Source organism: Merops nubicus, unplaced genomic scaffold (assembly GCF_000691845.1).
Source record: "Merops nubicus isolate BGI_N331 unplaced genomic scaffold, ASM69184v1 scaffold19514, whole genome shotgun sequence".
NCBI lineage: Eukaryota > Metazoa > Chordata > Aves > Coraciiformes > Meropidae > Merops > Merops nubicus.
In genome coordinates, this window is record NW_008602932.1 from 85,381 (window position 1) to 108,177 (window position 22,797).

General features: G+C 40.7%; 1 protein-coding gene across 1 annotated transcript in view; it reads right to left on the minus strand.

Annotated features, from left to right (window-relative positions):
• The window catches only part of SOBP (sine oculis binding protein homolog (Drosophila)), a 101,711-nt gene that overhangs the window by 60,387 nt on the left and 18,527 nt on the right, over positions 1 to 22,797 (minus strand). Inside the window, exon 4 of the mRNA XM_008938508.1 lies at positions 17,994 to 18,145. Coding sequence (XP_008936756.1) covers positions 17,994 to 18,145 — 152 coding nt within the window. The remainder of the gene's footprint in view (positions 1 to 17,993; positions 18,146 to 22,797) is intronic.

Sequence of the window (22,797 nt, forward strand, 5' to 3'; positions counted from 1 at the left end):
TACTGCCCAATATCTTCACAATGGAAATATTTTGTTCTGTACTGTCCAGTGTTCCTCCTCTTCTGCAGTCCCTGCCTCTAATCTGTGTGCTCCTGAAGTGACCATCCCAGCAGCAAGTCAGTGACCATATTTCAGAAGTGCCCCTATGAACCCTCCAAGTATCTGGTAAGCAGAACACGTACCACAGGACTGCTCCCTCTCCTGCTTCAGGAAGAGGTCAGCACATCTCTCTTCAACACAGACAGGACACAGAGATATGTAATGACACACTTCTGTCCTTGCTCTCTTATTTACAAATCCCACTCCAAGGATGACTGGGAGAGGGACCCCTATTTCTATTGCCATTCACTCTTCCATAATGCATGGCTGAGGGGACCTGTCTGCTCCCTGGGAAAAGCCAGAAACCCGTACCAAGAAACTTGTATCAAGAACACAGAGCCCCTATACGCCAAAGCAAAGCCCTTCCCTTCCTATTTATATTGCAAACTTCAAAACGGCCACCTCATTCTTTGCTGTCACTTTGGCTGTTATGGAAGAGCCTGTCCTTTGCTTTCAGATGCATTTATTTTACAGAGCATGACAAGAAACCACAGTCAAAACTTTTCACTGCTCTAGTCTGGAAAAAAAAAAAAAAAAGCTTTTTTTTTCTGTGTTATAAAGGAAGAAAAGCTTTGAGAACTTAGTAGGCAGGTTTGTTGATGAAGTACTTTAAATATGAAACAGAAAGCATACTCATGGTCCTTTTCATGAATTTATTTGTGGGACATTTTTTAATACTGGAAATAACAGCATGTGGCCGCTGCATGTGTACCAGATTTTCCACTGGCTTACTTCAGTTTTACAGAAACATAATTCAACCAATTTCTATGGGACTACAGCACTGTAATGCTGGGTGATCCCACGGAGAATTTCCTTCTCAGTGTCTTATTGTCACTTATTGCAAAAACAGCAGGCTCAAACATCACACAAGAGGCCATTTTTCAGTGGGTATTACACACACTGCAGCAGCCCATGACAATTTACAAGTAAAACACATGTGAAATAGAAAAACTCAGAGCGCTAGTTTCATTTGTGCCTGGTAATCTACATATGTGTGTCCTGGACACAGACGTTGGTCAGTTTTGGACGATTTGTATAAAATCAGAGACCCGCATTGTACCTGGCACAAGGCTTGTTTCACCCTGGGAAATGTGCTATGACTTGGTGAAGGCTCTCTTTTGTCACTGACATTACTCTGGTGGACAGAGACCTCATTTCATGAGTAGACCCCCTATGTCATATCGGAGCATCTGCGCCTCAGCACTGCCAAACATGTACATCCTTCCTGACGGGCTAGTCAGAGCCAGTTAAGCCTAGCAAATGTGTTTGTGCGTGGCACTTTAGCAATACAGCATGTGCAAAACCTGCCAGCTTTCTTCCATAATATTTGCAAATTCCGTAACAGTTGATTATTTATACATTAACCCACAGACTTCATTTCTTCCATCTTATACCCATCCATTGTAGACGTAGTGTTGTTGCCACTTGCTCTGTTAGGCACAAATTAATGCATCAGAGCCATGTAATTTATGCATGCTATTTTGTCAAGTCTATTTGTATGGAATCTGGTTCGGAGAAGCAAGCTGCTCTGTGCTCTGTGGCCAGAAATAGTATTAATGTTTTGTTTTGTTTTTTTTTTTCCTTTGGTGCCGTGGATAAAGGTAACCTCAGAGCAGTCACCAGCAAATATTTGATATGAAGGAGACTGCAGTGTTCCATGTTTTATGCCATTTCAGGTAAAGATGATTTTTGTGCATGCAGAAGTATGACACCTAGGTAATAGAAGAAAAGCCTAGCTGACATGGATCTTCAGGGGATGCCATGACCAGGGCAGCCAAAGGACCAAGGACAAAGGACTGATTTGCTAAGTTAGAATATGACTGTGCATTTCTAGGTTTTAAAAACGAGCAAGGAAACCAAACTGCCTGCCTTTCCCAGGAAACAGTCTTACAAGGCAGACAGCTTGTTCCACTTAAACGCACCCCGCTGCAATAACAGTATTACTTGGGAAATGAAGACACAACATATAGTCTTTTCTTAGTGCTTTACAATTCTCAGGTCAAGTGCTAATACATATTACAGAGCTCTCCCTGGCAAGTATTGTTAGAGCTGTCATTAAAGACCTCCAAAAGTCTTAGCTGTGCAATTGAAAATGTTTCCAAATCCTCTTATCCCAAACATAACAAATCTCACTGTTGTTAAATCTGATGTTTTGTAAATTTGATACCACTTGGCTTATTGAGGGGGCTGGAGAACGTTTTTGTGCAGTAACACAGATCTCCAGAAAAGGAATAATGCATCTCTGCGGCAAGAGAATAACGCATATCTCTGGGAAGGGATTTATGCAGGCTGGTGGAAAAGGAAAAATCAAAGACCACCTCCAGTACAGTATGAAGATGATTCTAGGATTTAAAGGCACAATAATACTACCTAATTACAGCTCCGCCTGGGTCATGCGTTATGCATAGCAGAAAGAAGCAAGATGGCAGATACCCTGGGTTATTTTAATTAATTTAATCATGTGACTAATTGGTCTCTGCTGGGTTTCTGTGGTAACTGCTTCCTAAGTGCTGATGGGCAATTGTGTTAAATGTAGCTTGGAAACTGCACGTAGGGTGCAGTGCCTTCTAGAGAGCAAAGGGAATTGTACAGCTGTGCAGGGAAGGTGCTCCTGCTGGGGCGCTGATTATCTCCGAGCAGAATGTTTACAGCTGCACTGTCCTCTTTGCTCCTCCACAAGCATGCTTCCCAGAGGAACACGCTGATTTGCAGAAAACGTGCTAGACTTTCTCCCTCTTGGGTGTGAGAGTAGATTTCCTGTAGGAAGATGTGGAGGCACATGGCTGCGGCAGAGCACGTGCCACTTGGAGACAAAGGGAGAGCGGCTGGAGAGCCGGGCGGGCAACACCAGAACGCCCCCTGCGTGCACGCTGCGGGGCCCTGGGAGCCAGAGTCTCTTCGTAGCAGTGCCTGCGTTCGAGGGCAAATCCATTCCTCAGCCCTGACACAAACGACGTGCGAAACTAGTTTTTTTCCAACTGCTCCTGCGTCTCTTGTATTTTTCATGAAATCCCTAAACCCACACAGGTCACAATTAGCATGGAGTACTGCAAAATGGCACAGAGCCGCCTTCAAAATTGGCAAACACAAAAACGACTTGTAGAAGTCATTCTTTGCTTCACGGGTTGAATTTCGGATCACCACAAACAAGAAGTTGTCATCCTGCTGGATCAGTGTCTCCTCACATGATTAATGTAACAGTACGAATGGAAAGATGATTAATAATAGCAACTTACATTCCAGTAATCACAATTGCATGTAAGAAATGACTGTTTAATGGGGTGGTAAGTTAAACCCCATTAAGGGCACAAAGGAAAAAACAACGGAGAATCTCCTTGGTACCTTTCACAAAAAAAAAAACCAACCTAAGAAAACACCCACAATACACAAGACAAGGGCAAACGCACAACACAATACGGAACAGTAAATGCCACTCCTTATCCTAACCTTGCCAGGGAAAATGCAGATACAGGTTAGGAAATGTAGGAAGACAGAGGCAGAGAGAGGTTAAAAGTTTGGTAGTCATACTGTGAAGGTTAGAAAGGTTTCGCCTAATAAAGCCAGGGAAAGGATAAGGCAGAATGGTGAAGGAGGAAAAGTGTACATTACCTCCCTGCCTTGGGCTACTGAGGAATGGCTATCCAGCCTAAGTGTGGCAGACCTGGGCTTTATTTTATTTAATACAAATTAGCTTCAATTTAAAATACCTTACACAGCTTTATCAGCAAAAAGTGATAATTCTAGATCACAGAATACACGGACAAATACCTAATTCCTCATTTCTCCTGTTGAAATGCCATCATGGGCTTGTAGCTTGGGATTCAGTTCTCATCACACTGACAACAGTGGAAATATTGCCCCTGAAATCCACAGAATGAAACTGGTGGTCAGTAACTTATTGCACATTCTGTTCTGCAATTGATATTGAGTTATTCAAACCTAAGCCCAAGGCTGAAGAAAAGTTCAAAATAACCTCAGTGGCGATTAGCTGTCTTTAGGAAACCAGTTTTAGGAAACATCTTACAAACTATGCAACACACTCTAATATCTCTAACTGTGTTCTTTGGAAAAGTTAGACATAGTGAAAGTGCTACATATTACATTTTATACTGAGATGTCCAGATATAATGAATTAGACCTCTATATGACTACATTCTTCAAAAATAGCCCTTACTGTATGAGATTGAGCACAACCTCACATACTGCTTTAATCCTGTTATAAAAAAACTTCTACACTTCCCATATTTTCATCAACAGTAAATACTAGAAAATACTGACATTTTCAAAATACTTCAAAGGAGCAGTGTGGCGACACTGATAACTGCACTATGAACGCTGAAAATTTTTACGGGAGATTTGAGGATGTTTGAAAGTGAGACAGAACTTTTTCATGTAAATGATAATAATAAAAAAAAAATTACCAGTGACATTATAGCAAACCTATTGCTTCTCCAGACCCGGTAAGAACTAAATGGAGCTATAACAATTCCTACACTGGGCCAAAATTACAGCTGGTGTAAGCAGCCCCACTGATTTTAATACAGCTATTAAGCCTGCTTACACCAGCTATGTATTTGGCCGACCCAATGGGACATGTCAGCTTATATTTGGATTGTGTCACGGAGCCCTTCACGCTTGCTATGCCATCAGTGCAACTGTTCTGATGAGGAAGATGGGTCTCGCCATAATGATCAGCTCATTTGTTCATCTCATCTGGCAAGCTGCAGCTGACAATAGCCAATACCTGAAGGAGGGAGTGAAAAATGTCCTATAAACTTTGCAGTAATCTGGGGCTTACACTGGCAGGCAATATCTCTCATGAATGAGGTTTGGTTTCCACTGCTCTTTTACTTGGCTTAGCTATACTTTTGCTAATAATCATTGGTTTTATCAAACCTATGTAACTATACTATTGAATTTCAGGCCCAGTTGAACTGCTACTCTGGGCAGGCCACCCCTGTTTATTTCAGAGGCTTGTGGCTCAGGCCTCTAACTATTTGTCATAGCTCAGTCTAACTACAGGCAGTGTAATTTTGGGAAGTCCTAGTGCCTGTTGACTCCAAGTGTGCTATCCTCACACTTCTGCAGACACCAGAGCTGGAAAGTACACAGAAGACGGTGCATGTGTTCTCTCTGCCAGCACCAGCTTCGGTATTTCCTACTCTTTGCTTGTCTCAGCTTAGTCCATCCCAAGCAAGGCAGCTCATTTCAGGCCACAGATCCAAGTGCTAAAACATCAAAGTGTTACGCATCAAAACTGGAAAAGATTAACTTCTTTCCAGCCTTCTCCTCCTTCTCCACAGGATTAACACCTTTGTGTTCCCTAAATCACATTTGACTCTGCTCACCCCTTAACGTGCCCGCCCAAACTCCCTCCAAATCTTGCCATTCATTGCTTTTTACCCATGTTTCAGCAACCACCTGACTATCCTTCTCAACAACTCCACGCTCCAGACCCCAGCAATGGCTATTGAACTCCCATTATATCTGCACAGTCCAGCTTACTGCCCTTACCTATGCTCAGCTTCAGCTTGTTGTCCAGCTTCACTCATTCCACTAAGATCTTCTTCTCAAGCTGTTCCACTCCCCTGCCCCCAACATACAAGTTGCCAGAATACAAGTAATCTAGTTGGTTTTTTCTTCATTATTTTTAATTCCTCCACAGAATTATTTTCTGTCCTGTCTGGTATCTGTACCTCCTCCTATCCTATTATCATCTGCAGAGTTTGTGAACTTGCTCTCTGTTCTCTCCTGGAGATCATTAATGAAATATGAAACAAGACCAACCTCATGAAAGTCCCTCTGGCACTTCTCTATCCACAACCTGATATGCTGCTCTTTATCACCACACTTTACTTTATTCCTTGAGCCTGCTTTCAGGCCACTTGACAGTGTTCATATCCAAAGTAATTTGAATTAATCTGAGGGTAAGATTTCACGAGATGCCATTTCAAGTGCTTTACTAAATTCCAAATCCATTAGAACTTCTAATTTACCTCCCTCAGCTGATTTCCATGCATGTGTGTACATACTAGCTGTGTTTGCCTGGCAAAACCTCTGTACTCTGTTACTCCTCACCCATATGGTATAACTGCAGAAAATGGAGATTTAGCTGAGTGGGTTTGTACATCAAAGTATCTGCTTTTTGCTGAGAAATTCAACTTTCTTTTCCTGAAAACAATTAATTTCTCTGCAGCAAATTGAATTAAAAAGTTTTGTAGCACATATATAAACATTCCTCAGCATTATAAAGTAATTTTTGTGTTGGCAGGAAACTCGCATCCTTTGGAATGCAATCAGCTTCTTATTTAAATGTCCAACTTCATATGAAAATGTAGACCAAGGTATGCTGCTGTGCCAAAATGTGTTCATTGTTTCCATGGAGGGCATCAAACTACCCATAAACTTCAAATAACACATGAAAAATAAACAACCTTATTCAGCCAACATGACCCTGAGTTCAAATCAACTATGTTCACCTAAATACCATTGTCTAAAAGCTGTTACGTATAAAAATCATATCCCAGCTGTTCTTTATAAAGTTATAACCTACCAGGTCATGCCTAATTCAAAGTTACTTTATTCTGCGATTAAGCAAACCAAATAAAAATTACTTGGGAACTCTCAGCTTCATTTCCTATGCTCAAGAAGAAAGCAACCAGCTTTTTTTTTTTTTTTTTAAACACCATACAAATTACTTCCAAATTTTCAGGAACAGTTGCTGGGTTTAATGATATATTGCAGATCCTTGTCAATATCTCTGCTGCTTCACACTTTTATTTCCTTAGGAACACTCAGCTGAGTACCATCTGCTCCTGGTGATTTACTGCTCTTGAGTTGCTGAAGTTGCTCCATAACTTCATAACTTCCTCCTATGAGACTTCAATTTCTGTTATGAGGCCACACTCTGATTTCCTGCAAAAAGTGTCCTTGGAACAGGAATTTCCTCATCATCCTCTGCAGTGAAGATGGATGTAGAAAATTCCATTTAGTCTTTCTGCTGTTCTATTTTTTCAGAAGGATCCTACGAGTCATGGCTGGGTGGCGTATGGGCATGGGGGACATATAGGTGGCTTTTTGTTTCCTACAGAAACACTTCTCCTACACCTTCTGTGGTGCCTTGTACGTACACCTTTCAGATAATTTCCTTGTTCTTTTATTCCTGCATTTTATGTCAGGGACGTTTGGTTATAACTGACTTGACTGCATTTTCAAATTTTTGAAGGAAGAGTTTTGTCTTAAAAAAGCAAACTATTTGGTATTCTGGTACAAGTGTGCCTGGGACCCTGTTGGCATTTCCATAGTTTAACAATCGCACTTACAATTTGGAAAAAAATGCTTTTTTTCCTCTCTTGCTGTGTGAAAAACCACAGAGACAATAAGAAAACAGACCACATGCAAAATAATGAAACTGCCCATACAGGATGTACAGACAAATATGCACAGGGCCTGATCCAGAGCTCACTACAAGCAATGGGACATCATCTGCTGACACTCATGCAATCTGGATTGGGCCCAAAGGAAGCACACTAAAAAGCAGAGGGAGTCTTTTGTCTCATATTTCAATTACAGTGATCATAGGCGTTGTTTGTAACAGTAATAGGCAGCAAATTTTCCAATAAAAGTGTGATTTTTAAGTTGACAGTGCTCCTTTAAGCTTATGCACTTCTTCACTTAACTATGCCAGATTTACTCTCCCCTTTCTACTTTTTCCTTGCTCAGAGGTATATGTACCATCTGTGCATCTAATATGGTGTTCTTAAATAGCCTCCAGAGGGATTCAATGCTTCTTTTCTCCCCTGTTTTTAAACTTTCTCTTGGTTAACCCTTCTCCTTGGTATTTTAGAGCCTTCTCTTTCAGTGTTTCTGGTCCTTCCTTTCTTTAGGGTGAAGCTACTGTCTCCTGACACTGAAGTTATGAGGACAGCTGCCTGTTCTTTTAATGCCCATGTATTAGACTAAAACTCAGTGGGGAGCTGACTTATCAAGGCACCAATTTTGATAAATTGCTCCTGCAAATGGAGCACGAGACTGAACTGTTCAAAAGCAGCCAAGGTTGACCATTACTCCTGCTACAACATGAATTTATTCAAACCTAGATATCTAAATGTCAGTGTTCTGTTTAAATCTCCAGATTAAGCTTTTAAGATTTCTATTTAGTTCTAGGAGCTCTCTTCTACCTGATTTAGTAGCACTATGCACCATGATCGTGAAAGCCTGGGGGCTAAATTAAAAATAATAAGAATAAATGACTTTGAGTTGTTTGATTTCTAACCCAACAGGTTTCTTCTTTCATTTGACAGTCCAAATTTCAGGGGAAGGGAGGGCCACAGGCATATGGGGCACTGCACTGTTGCATCCATCTGTGTGATACAGAGAAAATTAATGCATTCAGCCAGTGCTAAAGGGGGAAGCTGAGTCTTTGATGATCTCACACACTCCCCAGGAAAGCTGCACCGAGCTATCACACCTCACTGAAGATCCTTCCCCTCGCAAAGCCCAGAAAGAAGCCAGAGAGATGTTCTGCTCTGCTTTCAAGTAAATGGGCAGCAATGCAGACGTGTCTCCTCCTGCCCGCCCTGCGTGCCAGCCAAAAGAGCTGGTTCCTGCCTGAGCATCTCCACCAGCCTTTCCACGCAATGGAGGCAGACTCTGGCTTCCCACTTCTTAGGCAGGAGATTAAATAAACCAAAACCATCTGAAGCCATGTGTGTGCGCAAACACACAGCCCCCTCCCACCCTCAAAACCACCACATACTTTATGACTGTTTCTAAAAATTATTAAACAGATGAGTACATTTACTTTAGATACAAAATTGTATCCAGGCTGACAACTTGCAACATATGTTTACTTTCAGACCAATTTAAATTCAAATGTGTGAGCTGTAAATGCTTGAGGTTTTGACAGAGCGCAGCCACCACTGAACTTAGCTGACCAGCAAACAGTCTTTTATTACTGCAGAAACAATTTTCTACAGGAAAGATATTTGACATTTTCAGACTTTTGCTCTATAAAACCCACCTCGTTCTTCCAGCAAGCTTAACACTTGTGCATCGAGCACAATTTGATATACGGTGAGAAGCTGGCTTTAACTAACAATTCCCAGTAGTAGATTTTCCTGTTCATCCAGCAGCTTGTAAGTTATATCCACTTGGCCTCTCCCAGCCTCATTTAGACTTACGAGGCCAGATTCAAGGTTAATGTGTGTAAGGGTTTCTTCAGTGTTCCCATAAACCAGCAAATGTTTGCAAAAAAAAAAAACACTAAAAGGGATGAAACTTTCCTATCTAGAAGGGGTCAAAAGATATACTGTGTGATTTACTCCCTTGTTCTGATTCAGTTTCATCCTTGAATTTGTCCCACGATTTCTATGTGTGATGGAGAGGGAAGTCACTGCTTTGGGAGAGTAAGAGAGTGATTAAATGCAGACCAGCAGATGACAATTTTCACAACTCCACTGAACTGCCACCTCACCTGCATAAATTAGTTCACCACTAGTGAAGTGTGACAGCAACATGTGCTTCTGAGAAGCTTCAGGACTAGAAATGACCTTCCGACTTCAGCTGGGGCCCTCTGGTTTTTCCACTGCTGCCCACTGTGGTCCCTTGCCTGGGCAGAATTTCACCCCATTAAACTACATGGTTAATTGTAACAGTCCATACACCCTTTCAGGAGTGTGTATGGAGGGTGTCATTCACAACATTGTTCCTATTCCAAACGTATTTTGGAAAACCATATTTGCTTAGTTTTGTTTTTTAAATAAAAATATATAGAGTGAAAAAAATAGACAAGCTCCTTTTTCAATGTTTCCCTAAGTTAATAAGCTGACTGATAAGTGAACAGATGCATTAAGGCAATAATTTATTCAAATGTCATGATATTTTTCAACAAACATATTATTTAATATGCATTTCATTATTTGCCCAGCTTAGTATCAATGATTGATGTGTTCGTTAGGAAAGGGAAAAGTGGCATCAAATATAATCTGTGCAAATTAGATAAACTTTGGAGACCTACCCTAAGCTGTCATCAGAACAAAGACTGTTCTTGATGCTCATTCTGTGTTAATCACGTGGAAAGAAAGCTATAAGGTGCCTAATTTCATGTAAGGCTAAGGCAATGTGGGCTGATCTAATGTAACCTGAACTGAGACACTGGAACATAGGGGAGAGAAATATTTTAATGAGTGATTGCCTACCTCACATAGGTTGGAGCCAAAGGGGTTCAGGGGTAAAGTCAGCACCCATGTGCATTCTGTCTGCTCATTTTCCAAATGCATCATTGTTATGCATCTAAACTCTTTAATCAAATATCCCTTGCTGATAAAAAAAAAGTCCTGGACACAGATCACAAAGTCTATCTTGCCAAACTTTTTTAATGGAGCAGCACGTCTGTTTCTCCCCTAGTGTCTCTGTCTCCCCTCCAAAAATTCATCGTAAGTGATTTAAGACTTCAGTAAAGCACCTTAGTAACCTCCAAGAAATAGTTACTGGCCATCTTTTTTCATCCATCACTCTGGTAGGCAGCAACTTCTTCCACAACAGTACTGGGACCACTTCTATTCAACATCTCTATCAATGATCTCGATGGGAAGATGGAGTGCACCCTTGGTAACTCCACAGATGACACCAAGTTGGGCAGAAATATTGAATTGCTTGAGGGCACGAAGGCTCTACAGAGGGACCTGGACAGGCTGCATCAACGGGCTGAGGCCAAGTGTATGAGGTTCAACAAGGCCAAGTAACGGGTCCTGCACTTGGGCCACAACAACCCCGTGCAATGCTATGGGCTTGGGGAAGAGCGGCTGGGAAAAAAAAAGAAAGCTGCTTGGCAGAAAGGGACCCAGGGGTACTGACTGACAACCCGCTAATTATGAACCAGCGGTGTGCTCAGGTGGCCAAGAAGGCCAATGGCATCCTGGTTCATATCAGAAATAGTGTGGCCAGCAGGACCAGGGAAGTGATCGTACCTCTGGACTCAGCACTGGTGAGGCCGCACCTCAAGTACTATATTCAGTTTTGGGCACCTTCCTACAAGAAGGACACTAAGTTTCTGGAGCGGGTCCAGAGGAGGGCAACAAAGCCGGTGAAAGGTCTAGAGAACAAGCCTTATGAGGAACAGCTGAGGGACCTGGGGTTGTTCAGCCTGAAGAAAAGGAGGCTCGGGCAAAACCTTATTGCTCTTTACAGCTACCTGAAGGGAGGTTGTAACAAGGTGCGGGTCTATCTCTTCTCCCAAGCAGCAAGCAGTAGGACAACGGGAAATGGCCCAAGTTGATCCAGGGGAGATTTAGGTTGGATATTAGAACTTTGTTCACTGGAAGGGTTATGAAGCACTGGAGCAGGTTGCCAAGGGAAGTGGTTGAATCACCAGGTCTGGACATGTTTAAAAGTCATCTAGATGTGGTGCTTAGGGAAATGATTTAGCAGTGGACTTCACAGACTTAAGTGAATGTTTGGACTTGATTTTAAAGGACTTTTCCAACCTAAATGATTCTATGATTCTACTGCCAATATCAAGATGTCATAACATCTATTTATATCCAAGTAATTGGTCTAAACTGCATACGCCTAGTGTGCAGAAACCTTAAGAGCATTTCTAGTGCAGTTAGAGGTGTTTTGCTGTAACATCTGTATGCAAGCAAAACCTGCTTCTGGCAAGAAGGAGAGATGCAGTTTCTGGGCTGTCCAGAACTGATGAGAGGACACCTCGCATAAACTGATTGCTTCGTTCGAATCAAACGCCTGCTGTCCAAGAGGCAGCAGATTCTCAAGCTGTAATTAGCATATTCATCTTGATATAACCAAAGTAGCCTGAATTCAACACGACTGATGTAATGTGACATGCTGGTTAAAATTAAAAGTGAACACGCCTTTTAATTGGATTGGATACCTGCTACTAATTCAGACAATGGGAATTTGATTCAAATTTATAGTATTAAATGGCAGCAGATGGACAGTAAAATGTCCATTGAGTTTGCAAACTGACAAGCACATTGGGTTTGGCAGATCCCTTCATTAAGTCATTGGTGGCATCAGTCAGGTGCTGATGCATTTCATCGTTAGCAGTGTTAATACATTTTGCTTTGCTGTGGGTAAGCAATGAGATATTCTGACTGATGGTCTCAGTAGGTTAATTTGGAATTGCATTTGCCTCTTCTAATAATGAAAAATCCTAGCTCGGGTTTAGGGAAGGAGTTTTATGAGATTTCTGGGTTTAGTATGCAGCAAGTAGAAAGGCCAGCTGATGACAGCTAGGCAATGATGCCAAGTCTTCTCCTTTCTGACTGATGTCACCCATCTCTTTCAAAGCTCAGGATTTGCTTGATATCTCAGGGTCTGTTCCAAATTCTTAAGTCACTGTCTGCAGCCTTCTACCCTCCACAAACTTTAAAAACATTCTCTGAGAGAGGATATTTTCCTTTCCCCTCCTTATCCAGACAGCTCCTCAAAGACCTTTGCAATGGTGCCCCACACTTGAATTATTTCCTCTGCAGACCCAGCGTCTCATCTGCATTCATTCACCAGCCCTCGTTTAGATCTCAACATAGAAATCCTAGCTATGGAGATGTTTGTCATCTTTTCGCCTTCTACCTTCAAGTGTTTGCAAAAAACCTGATTAATTGTCTGCTGTGGCAAATACGTGTGCACACACGCATATCTGCATGTGCACAGGCAAGCACACATCAACACACACGGGCACATTCTAAACAAACCCACATCAGAAAATTTAATTTGGTGAACTGTTCATTAAATCCCACTCCTCTACAGCTCCACAGGACCAAACACGGATGATTTCATGCAAACCTGGCAGGACACCTGCTCTAGACTGACCCTTCTGAACATCTAATTAATGTAAATTAAATCTCTAGAAGAAATAGGTTTTCTATTCAGAGTCCCATGTGTTACAAAACTTATTATGGAAAGTGTCTCCAAAGGAAGATGTAACAGCAAGGCTGCTTTTTTTTTTTTCTTTACCAGGAGAATTATTCACATCAAGTTGCTTTACGCAGTTTTCCAAATTTCCATGAATTATGATCTTTCTACAAATTAAATTTTGCAGGTGCATAAGAAAGAAGAAAGTAACTTTTTTTTCCCCCATTACTCAATGAATTAACAGGGAGATTGTTAAATGTTTCTTACGCATTGTTAGGCTGCACAATTAAGCTTGAAAACAAGAGAACTTTTTCTGACAACCCTCAGCAATAATTCTAGGGAATGATAGCTCCTCTATACTCCCAGTTTTTAGTATGTATTTGTATATACATGTCCATACTAATCACATAGTGATATACATTAATTAACGAAAAACTACTCAGGCAGGAGTACTAAGGCTTTATGATGTTGTATGCACTTCATCATCCTTAAACATAATTTGAAAATGTAAGTAGTACTCAAGACTAAATAAATAGATGTGTATGACTTCTTACAGCCCCGTTTGATTGTTCACATTCATTCTTGCTACAGAGATGAGATAAAAGAACATAAAACACACTGTCTGTCTGTGCTACTGACACACACATGGTGCTGCCCATCACTGCCCTGCATGGGGAAAAAAGAGCCATCACCATTTACATCTTCATGCTGCTAAATAGCTGTTTACTTTTACTTTTTTGATTTATGCCTTTTTTGTTTATTAGTATAAATGAAATTTGACTGCACTGTAAACATAAACATCTATCATCTTTTTTCCTGATTTGGAGGCGGTGCAAAATAGGAACAAGGTCAAGTATAAAATACTGGCTGACAACCTTGCAGTCACTTTGTCTCCGATGTCTTAGTCAAATCAAGTAAATAATCCTTTAATATATCTGTGAACAGAGTCTATAACCTCTATGAATTCAGTCCTCATTCTAGGTTTGGTTATTTAGTTAAAATAAATTTGCTTACTGACCCATTGGTCAATAAACTTAATTTCAGAATTAATCTTTTCAGGCTTCAAACTCACTGGATCCAATTATGAACCCAATTGTTCCCTTAAAATGTAATATTCTGAAACTCGGTGTTCTAGTGCTTTTGCCCTTAGTGTCTCTTTGGTACTTAACTTCATATCAGTTAGCTTATAAAATTAAATATCTGAGGAAAGGAGCATCAGAACAGCTCCAAATCTTAAATCTTCAATTACAAACATTACTATAAAATGTTCCCTTTTACTGCAATGCTTTGCTTTAATTAGTATTATTATGCACAATGGGTTATCCTTATACAGTAGTTTGTTAAGTGTGTTTGACTAAGCATATTACACTGAACAGCAGCAGGAATAAAGATCTGGGTTATTTTTGGTTTGGGGTGGTGGTATTTTTAGGTTTTTTTTCCTAAATTGGATCTAGTCTAAATACTTTGCTTTTTGTCTAATGGGGTAAACCCCCCATTTATTCTTCATTTATTTAATTTATTTCATATTTACCATTATTTCTGGTAACTTTGACAAAATTACACTCTGTGAGGTGACCCATTATAATTTCAAACCATACATATTTCTATTTTTGCAAGGCATGGTTATTAACACAGAAAATTTTAAATGGTCAGAACTGCAGGATACCTGGGGCAAAACTTGCATTTCTTACAAGAAGAGCAACTTACAATTGCACAAAACTTTTTCCTTATAAACTGACATACAGAGGGTGCAAAGGCACAACTTCTGGAGCACAAATGGACACAATGCTGCTGGGACAACAGGCAGGAAAGGCTGGCGTGCATCTCCAACTAAACTGGTTGGATTGAAATGATCCTGAGGTTAGCAAAGTACCAGCTTATTGCAGTGCATTGCTACCCTTGCTAAACCTACTGCAGGACAGGGCTGGGAAGGAGTTAGAGGTTGGGAGCAGTCAGCGTCCAGCTAACCTGGGCCTTTTTGGAGCACTTCTGTTGCTCTCCAGGGACATGCTAAGGTGGTCTCATGCCAAGCCTTCTCCCAGCTAGTAATGTGTGGGCATGCATGGCTTCAGCGTGCATTTGCCCTGTGTATGGGAGAAGATTTTGTTATTAGGAAGATGACAAAAGTCCTAATTCTGAACAGAGCAATTGGCATTCAGGGGCAGATAATTTGCAGCTTTACTTAAGTGTCATTTTGAAACATAAGTGATGACTTATTCATTACTGTTTAAACAGTCCTATCATTTTAAGCAAGCACTTATTACAGCACTTCTTATCTAGGGGAGGGAGGGAAGACTGCTTAACACAATCCATTAGGAAATTCAAGCCTTAAATGAAGCGACCACAAAGTCCTATCAGCTCTCAGAAATGCAGCAGCTGTACATATTTAACGTAATACAAAACTATATTGTGGTGGAGATTTGCTGTTTAAAACATACATAAGGCAGGTGAAACATTATTTTATTCCTCTGTTTGAAAAATGAGAAAGTGTAGAGTGGCATAACTTCTCTAATAAATAAATAAGAATTAGTCTCATGGAGAAGACAGGTATGCTCTTGGACTGGTCATAACAGACTAAAGGTCAGCAGTTAAACCTGAAACTACTGCAGCTTTGTTCCTTTGATCTTGTTCCTCAAGACTCTGCTCTGTTACTACCAGGTCAAGAGCAAAACAAGAAGCGTGAGTGTCTTCTGAATTCTACTATACCTGTATTAATTATATGGGCAACATGTCCTCAATATTCTGTCTCCTGATCACCTAATGCCATAAATACACATGCAAGGGGCAGCTCCAGATTTCCCTTGCTGGGTCAGATCCTGTGCAATTCCAGATTCCACAGGTGCAAAGAGGAAGAAAATTTGACTCACTGGCTTAGCTTTGAAATGGAGCCAATGCAGCAACCAACATGTTATCAATCATATGTTATCTCACCATATTTTGGCAAGTCCTCCCATATGACACTGTGTTAATTTGCAATTTCTTTAGTGAAGAATAGGACATTTCACTGGGATATGATTGTATATGAAAAGATTAGGAACATCTATTGTTTCTTAGATATATACACAATAATGAATGCAGAGAGCTTTCGGGGTGGAAATACTCAGGATCTTTTAGCTTTCAGAAGAAGTCAACAGGGGTGTGGGAAAGGGAAGCAGGCAGAATGAGATGCTCTAATTCGTTCTCTCTCATAATACAAGGACAAGGAGGCCTCCAACAAAGCACATAACTAACAAATTGTAAATTGGAACTTTTCCATATATTGCCTGACAGATTGAACTCATGGCCATAAACTGTTACTGAATCCTAAAACCCATGTGTTAATAGAAGGTTGAAGTACACCTATGCATTATGTTAACATGTATTTATTTTCATTTAGTAAGGGATCAAAACTTCCTATTTCAGGATCTAAGCTGTAGATGGAAGAGAATCCACTACAAACTGGTTGTTCTTTCATCTGCATCCCCAAGGTTTCATGAATTATCTGGTACTCACCACTGCTGGACACACACAGGGCTACCTAACTAGGATCACTGTCAATGCCTCCATTACTATGAACTACCTTACTCCTGTAAATTTGTGACTAAAAGTCATGGGACCACCAGCTAGTGGTGATCTGGATCCTGTCACCCCAGAGCGTCTTACACATTGTAAGGCACATTGAACCATGTTTGGGTAAAAGTGCTTGTGTGCACATACACATACATCCACAGGAACTTATTTTCAAATGAGGAGCATCTAAGGAGCATGTATGCTCCTCTACACTTCTTCTAGATAAAAACGATGTAAACACCAACCCTTGCAGAAGACTCACGTGACTTTATCTTGCCTGTCTGCTCCAGCAGACATTATGAGCTTGATTCTCCAAGACTGCCACTAAAATTCCACTCTACTGATTTTTGCAACCTAATTCTGCAGGCATTTTTTTTCCCTTTTTTTTTTATTGGCCATATGATGTGACCCAAATTTATAAAGCAGGGTAATTTGCTATAATGTTGCATCTTCAGTCTAGGATCTAACTTTTTTGTTATTACCACAGATGTAAAAGACCAGACTTAGAGACTTGAATTCAGTTTGAATTTGACAAGCTTTGAATGTTCTGTAGCGTGAGGGAAAACGGCATCATTTAGGAAAACAAGATAAAAGGGGTTTTTAAATAGTAAACATGTCTAAGACAGTAAAGGCTATCTGAACACTCACACTATTAAGCACCAAAAGGACACAGCTACTTTTTCAACAGCTAAAAATGCTGGAGCGTTCTTTCATTATTTTTCTTTAAATGATGTATCACACATTCTGCTGCAGAAAAACAGATGCTGAAGTAACCTAGAGGGCATTTTCAGGCACTGTACTTCAGGGATTACAGCAATTTTTGTAGACATTCAATATTAGGATTGCATTCTGATTTTAGACAGAGTTAAATTTAAATTGAGTAGGAGGGGTTTTCACGCTACTCTAGATGTTCTAACATTGCTTACCCCAAACCTAAAAACTGTATGGTGTCTGAATTTTGCAGCAATGACAATTTAGTAATGATACACTTTAAAAGAATGAAACTGGAGCTCACGAGCAGCAGTGGGAAGATGTCTGCTATCATGATGGGACACAGACTTGGGCCTCAAAAGCATTTACTAACTGGCCATGATCCCAATGCCATGGGACTTACTGATGCTGTCGTATGCAACTATCCTCTACTCTATTTCCATGATATCTCCTCTTAATTACGTACATATAGTAAGTACCTTGAGACTAAGGCCAAACTGGGACTCTTATGTTGATGCTTATTAGTATTTAAATTCCCTGACTCTCAGAAAACGCAAGCATCAAGCTGAAGGATACTGAAAGAAACGTGGTTAGTAAAGGGCTGACAGTCCAACAGACAGTACAGATGGAAAGTGGAAGTACTAGGTGAAACAGAGAAAACAAAAGAAAAGAGCTTCTGTTAGATGCTAAATGAAACCCAGGCTGAGCCTGATTAAAGTTATGTCTATGTAGTTTACATCTTTCCTTATTTCTCTTACCTTGTTTCTCTTGAAATATGCTCTTCGGCAAGCTGCAAAGCACTTCTCGCTGCAGAAGCATTTCACTTCACTTCCCATACTCAGGGAATAGCGCTTGATTCCAACTTTCTGGCACCAGGCACACATTATTTGTACATTTGACACATCATCTTCTACAACAAAAATATAAGAACAATGTTTACATGAGATGCAAACACCTTACTCAGACATCTGCACACTTATTCTTAGATACAACCAGCACTGGCTCATCTTATTTCCAGCTTCCTCACTGAGAGCAGAACTGTGCATGCCTGTGATCAACCAGCTTCATCCTCAGGCAGCCGGTGACCTGTGCCAGCCACGCTTGGCAGACCAGCAAAGCTTCTAAGATGGCTGGAAAATTTTATTAGCTTAAAAAATGGTGCATTGCTGAAAAGCTCTGGAAATCTCGAGAGCCTTTTAGCATGTTTAAGAGTGCACAACACTTTATTAAACGGGTAACCAAGACTAGAGGCTTAATGAATATTGCTGCTTTGTTCTTGTTACTTACAGTCTGTTGTAGTGAGCCCCTGAGATGTTCTGCTCAGCAAGCTGGTGATAAAACACACTTAGAAGGTACTGCACCAAGGCACGTCTCTAATAAGAGCCCTCTTCTAAATAAAAAGGAACATGAAATATCCCTTTTCTGCATTGTTTCGGGCTAATGACTGGTGTGCAAAACGAGGAGCTTTCGTGTCAGTATCGCAGTCACAGAAATGCAGACTTGAGCAAGGAGGAAGACGCAGCACTGCGGTAAAGTCTGACAGATTACTTCCCAGCCACCATGCTCATCAGCCACACTTTAATCCAAGCAGAGTTCCCCAGCCTCTTTTGAGCTCTTCTCTAACGTGTGTTATGAATGTGGCATGTGTGCCTTCTGCCATGTGGAAAATCCCCAGGGCTTACTACTAAAGTGCTAGCGATATCCTCATATGGTCATCACTCCCACCCCAGCTTCACAGACAGGGGCAGTGAATAGTTAAGCCTCCTAAACTGCTCAAGACAGTAAGTTAGCAGCAATCTTTCTAACTTAAAACTCAGAATTCTTCAGTTCTTATGTCCAGTTTGTGATACAGCGTGACCTTTCAGTTACAGACAGCAGCCATTGTCTAACTTCTGGGGAAAAAAATCCCCTAAGACTAATTGTTAAAGCAGTTCCTGGTCCATGAGCTGTGGAGAATTCATAGCTCAGAGAGTCTGTCATGCAGCCATCCCATTTCCCTATAAAGGATTTGTTTTTGAAGCTATGCTGTCATCGTTCTGTAAAATTATTGGCAAACTAATTTTTAGCAGAGTGATTTGGCTCCTTTTCCTGCTATCATAACTCAGAAGTACGTGCTGCATTTTATTCACCTTAACGGAATAAATATTGCCAGTTTAATAACTTTTTTCTTTCCACAAATTGTGTTATGATTTATAGCCACAACTAAAATTGTACAATGTAAAATAATGACCTTTTAGTTTTAATCAGACTGTGTACCTTTAAGCCTATATGTAAGGCTAAGTTATTACACCGATTTGTGTTTAATGTATTTTATCACTTACCCTTTAGAGTGGGATTTGCCAATATTATAAATGCTTTCATATAGGTTTTCATCAAGGGAAATCAAAACAATTTGGCCAAAATTATCCCTAGCCATCTTTAGGGTGAAGCAGCCTGCCCTTGAGCTGGCTGTAATCTCAGCAGGCACACAGGAGCATGGGGTGCTGCTATGGTGGTGGTGCACAGCATCACCGCAGCTTTCTCTCCAGTCCAGTCTTGGCCAGGATGCTAACTACTCTCCCACGGCCCAAGAGCTCTTCCCCTCTTTTTTATCCTGAGCTATTTGAAGTACAAAGCTTCTACAGAGTTGCCCTGATTCAGCTACTTTTGCACCATAATAAACCAATTCCTTACAGACTGAGCTTGTCCCTTTGAAGGCATTGGGACAACAGAAGATGGAATCTCCAGCTGGAGAGGAGAGGAGAGGAGAGGAGAGGAGAGGAGAGGAGAGGAGAGGAGAGGAGAGGCCTGCTCTGTCAAGTTGCTGTCTTCCATGCCCTGACCAGCAGAACTTCACCACCACCTCAAGGAAAATCCTTTGAAGCAGCATTGTTTCATTTGTGGTCCATGGATCTGACAGTCAATAAACCAGCAGCAAATGGTCCACAATCTACTACTTCCAGCCATCTGTGCTTCCAGGAAGAGACAGCTGATATCCAGGAAGCATCATCAATATAAATCAAAACATTCAGCATTTTGAAAGAATGAAGGGAGAAAGAAAGAGTCTGCCTAAATACAGAACTTCAATTATTTCTCTCTTCTACTCCCTTCTCACCTCCATCAATAAAGAATGGTCACATAAAATATAATCCTTTTAATAGTAACAGTGATAATAAAACTGGATGCCTTTTCCATTTAATAGACTTATGAACACTGCTACAAAGTGATGAACTGAGTCTGGACATGTGAAGCAGCAAGGAAACAGCAGTACTTCAGAAGGGAGTCTGCAGGATTAGCTTCCTGGAATAGTCCACTAATATGTCAGGTTTTAAGTCATCTTTGCTCCCTCAGGTGTCCATTTGCCCAAGTCAAATATTGATCCAACTCTTAACTTCTTGTAATGCAGTTCATCAGGTGAAAAAAGAAAACATACAGATCACCTGACTGATTTCCTATGGACCATCAACAAGAGCCCTGTGCAGCCCAGTGGAAGGAAGACTTGCTCTAAAATCAAATCCTTTCTTTCAGCTTCAGGTGAAGAGAACATGGCAGAGAAAAGGACCCATCTTTGGTACCTGGGACAGGCACAGAGCCATGCCCTATGGCCTGTGGATGTGGGTGACAGCTGGGGACAATGACAAAGGTCCAAACGTGATGGAGTACTTTCCTTGACACTGGTTGTGGTCAAGGTCTGTGCAGACCTTGTGAAAACAACTAAGAGGGATGTTTCATTACAATGTATTAAGCTTTGTTACTGAAAAAGATGACTGCAACATGAATGGAAAAGCAATAGTTTGTGTATTTCTACTATTGCAGTCCACAGCAGTGCGAAGCAATAACTTAAACTCAAAACATTAAGGCTGTGTGAAATAAGAAAAGTCAAAGTCTCGTGATTTCATTGTGGTCTCTTGCTAACTGCAAATGGGAATAATCTGAAACCAGAAATTCATATCTTCCATTCAAGATAAAATTCCTCTCACTTTTTCACAGACTTCAGTTTGTAAGGCCAAATTCTTTAAAAATCACTTTATCAGGCTCTTGCTGTTCTTTCAGGAAAAAGTATCAAATCCTAATCCCTAGAGCACTCAGCAAGAAGAACCTTCCACGAGGAGAACACAGGGAAGCAGAGAATTTTAAATCTGGTAGTTTGCAACTGCTCCTCTGTCTTGAATTTTATTCTAATCTTTTTCTGGTGAGATCTGCACTAAGAAAGCCTCTCCACAATAATTATATTGGTATGCTACATTAGCAATACTCTCCTTTGCTCACAGAAACTTTTGCTGGTAGTCTACCTTTGCATATCTGCTTGAGCAACATGAGCTCATCCTGAGAGCATGCCTATGTCTATCCTGTGAGCTCTCGCTGAAGCAGCTCTTCTGATGAAGATCATTCACCATTGCTTTCAGGACTCACACAGCTAGGCTGACACGTTTGTAAACTACAAAAATAACATTTACAAGTCCTGGTACAGATCATTTTGAAGTGAAAGAAAACAACCATATATTTTAACAACCATGTATTTTTCTCCATCAAGGCTTGCAACTTTATGACCCTCTCTTGCAATGTGCTTAGCGTGTTCTCGGATCTGTCATGCTTATGGCAGGTAGCATGGGTACTCAAAGAGGTGAGACAAAGAGGAGCTGGCATAGAGACAACTGAATAGAAACTGGAGAGTTTTCAGCACAACATCTGTACCGCTGTCTTCTGTAATTACACCAAGAAAAAGACATATTCCTTCCACATACATTACAAGATCTGAATTTCCAGCCTTCGCTTTTCTGTGTTCTCAGCTCTTCATAGTGAGAGCTATTGTGGGAGTTCCAATACCGTGTTTTTCTGCCCCTGGGTTGTGTCATTACAGGTGGAAGAAGTACTCCCTGCACTCACCGCACAGACTGTTCAGATACATCTCCTTGTGGTTTTTAGCCTGTGCATTTTTCATAATGAACAATGCAATAAACACAGAGTGTTTGCAGTGTTAAATCATGTTCCCAAAGGGAGTAGTTTGTATAACAAGATAAAATTATCACATTATAATAACTAAATATGCATCAGTCTAAAGCATGCTTCAATTAATCATCAAAAGTTTGCACCGCCTCTTTAGGTCTTAATTAAGCAGAATGTTTGGTGGGTTTTTTTTCCCTTTCAAATCAGTGTGAAGGAGCTGCAAAAAATTGTTCCTCTTAAACCCAATGAGCAGCAGTTTACACTAATCGATCTTATACGGAGCCATAATTTGGAGAGGTGAAGGAAGAGAAGGAAGGCAACAAATACAACAGAGTAAATCCAACACGTGCAGCTCTGTCCCTTTGTCTGAGCAAACCAGCAGGGCCTACAGTGTTTAGCAGGATGATCGTAAAATCCCCACAATTCTGGAGTTAAATCCTGATCAGTTTACTAACATTTAGTCTGCAACATTCCACTACTACCATTTCAAACTAACAGATACATATTTTCAGTTTTAACTCCAGTTTCAAGAATTTGGGTGAAACTAAATGCATCTACAGCTCTAGTCCTGCAGGTTATGATGATCCATGGTGTGTACTCCAAAACCTTACTTTTGACATTTTCTTGCAAGAAATT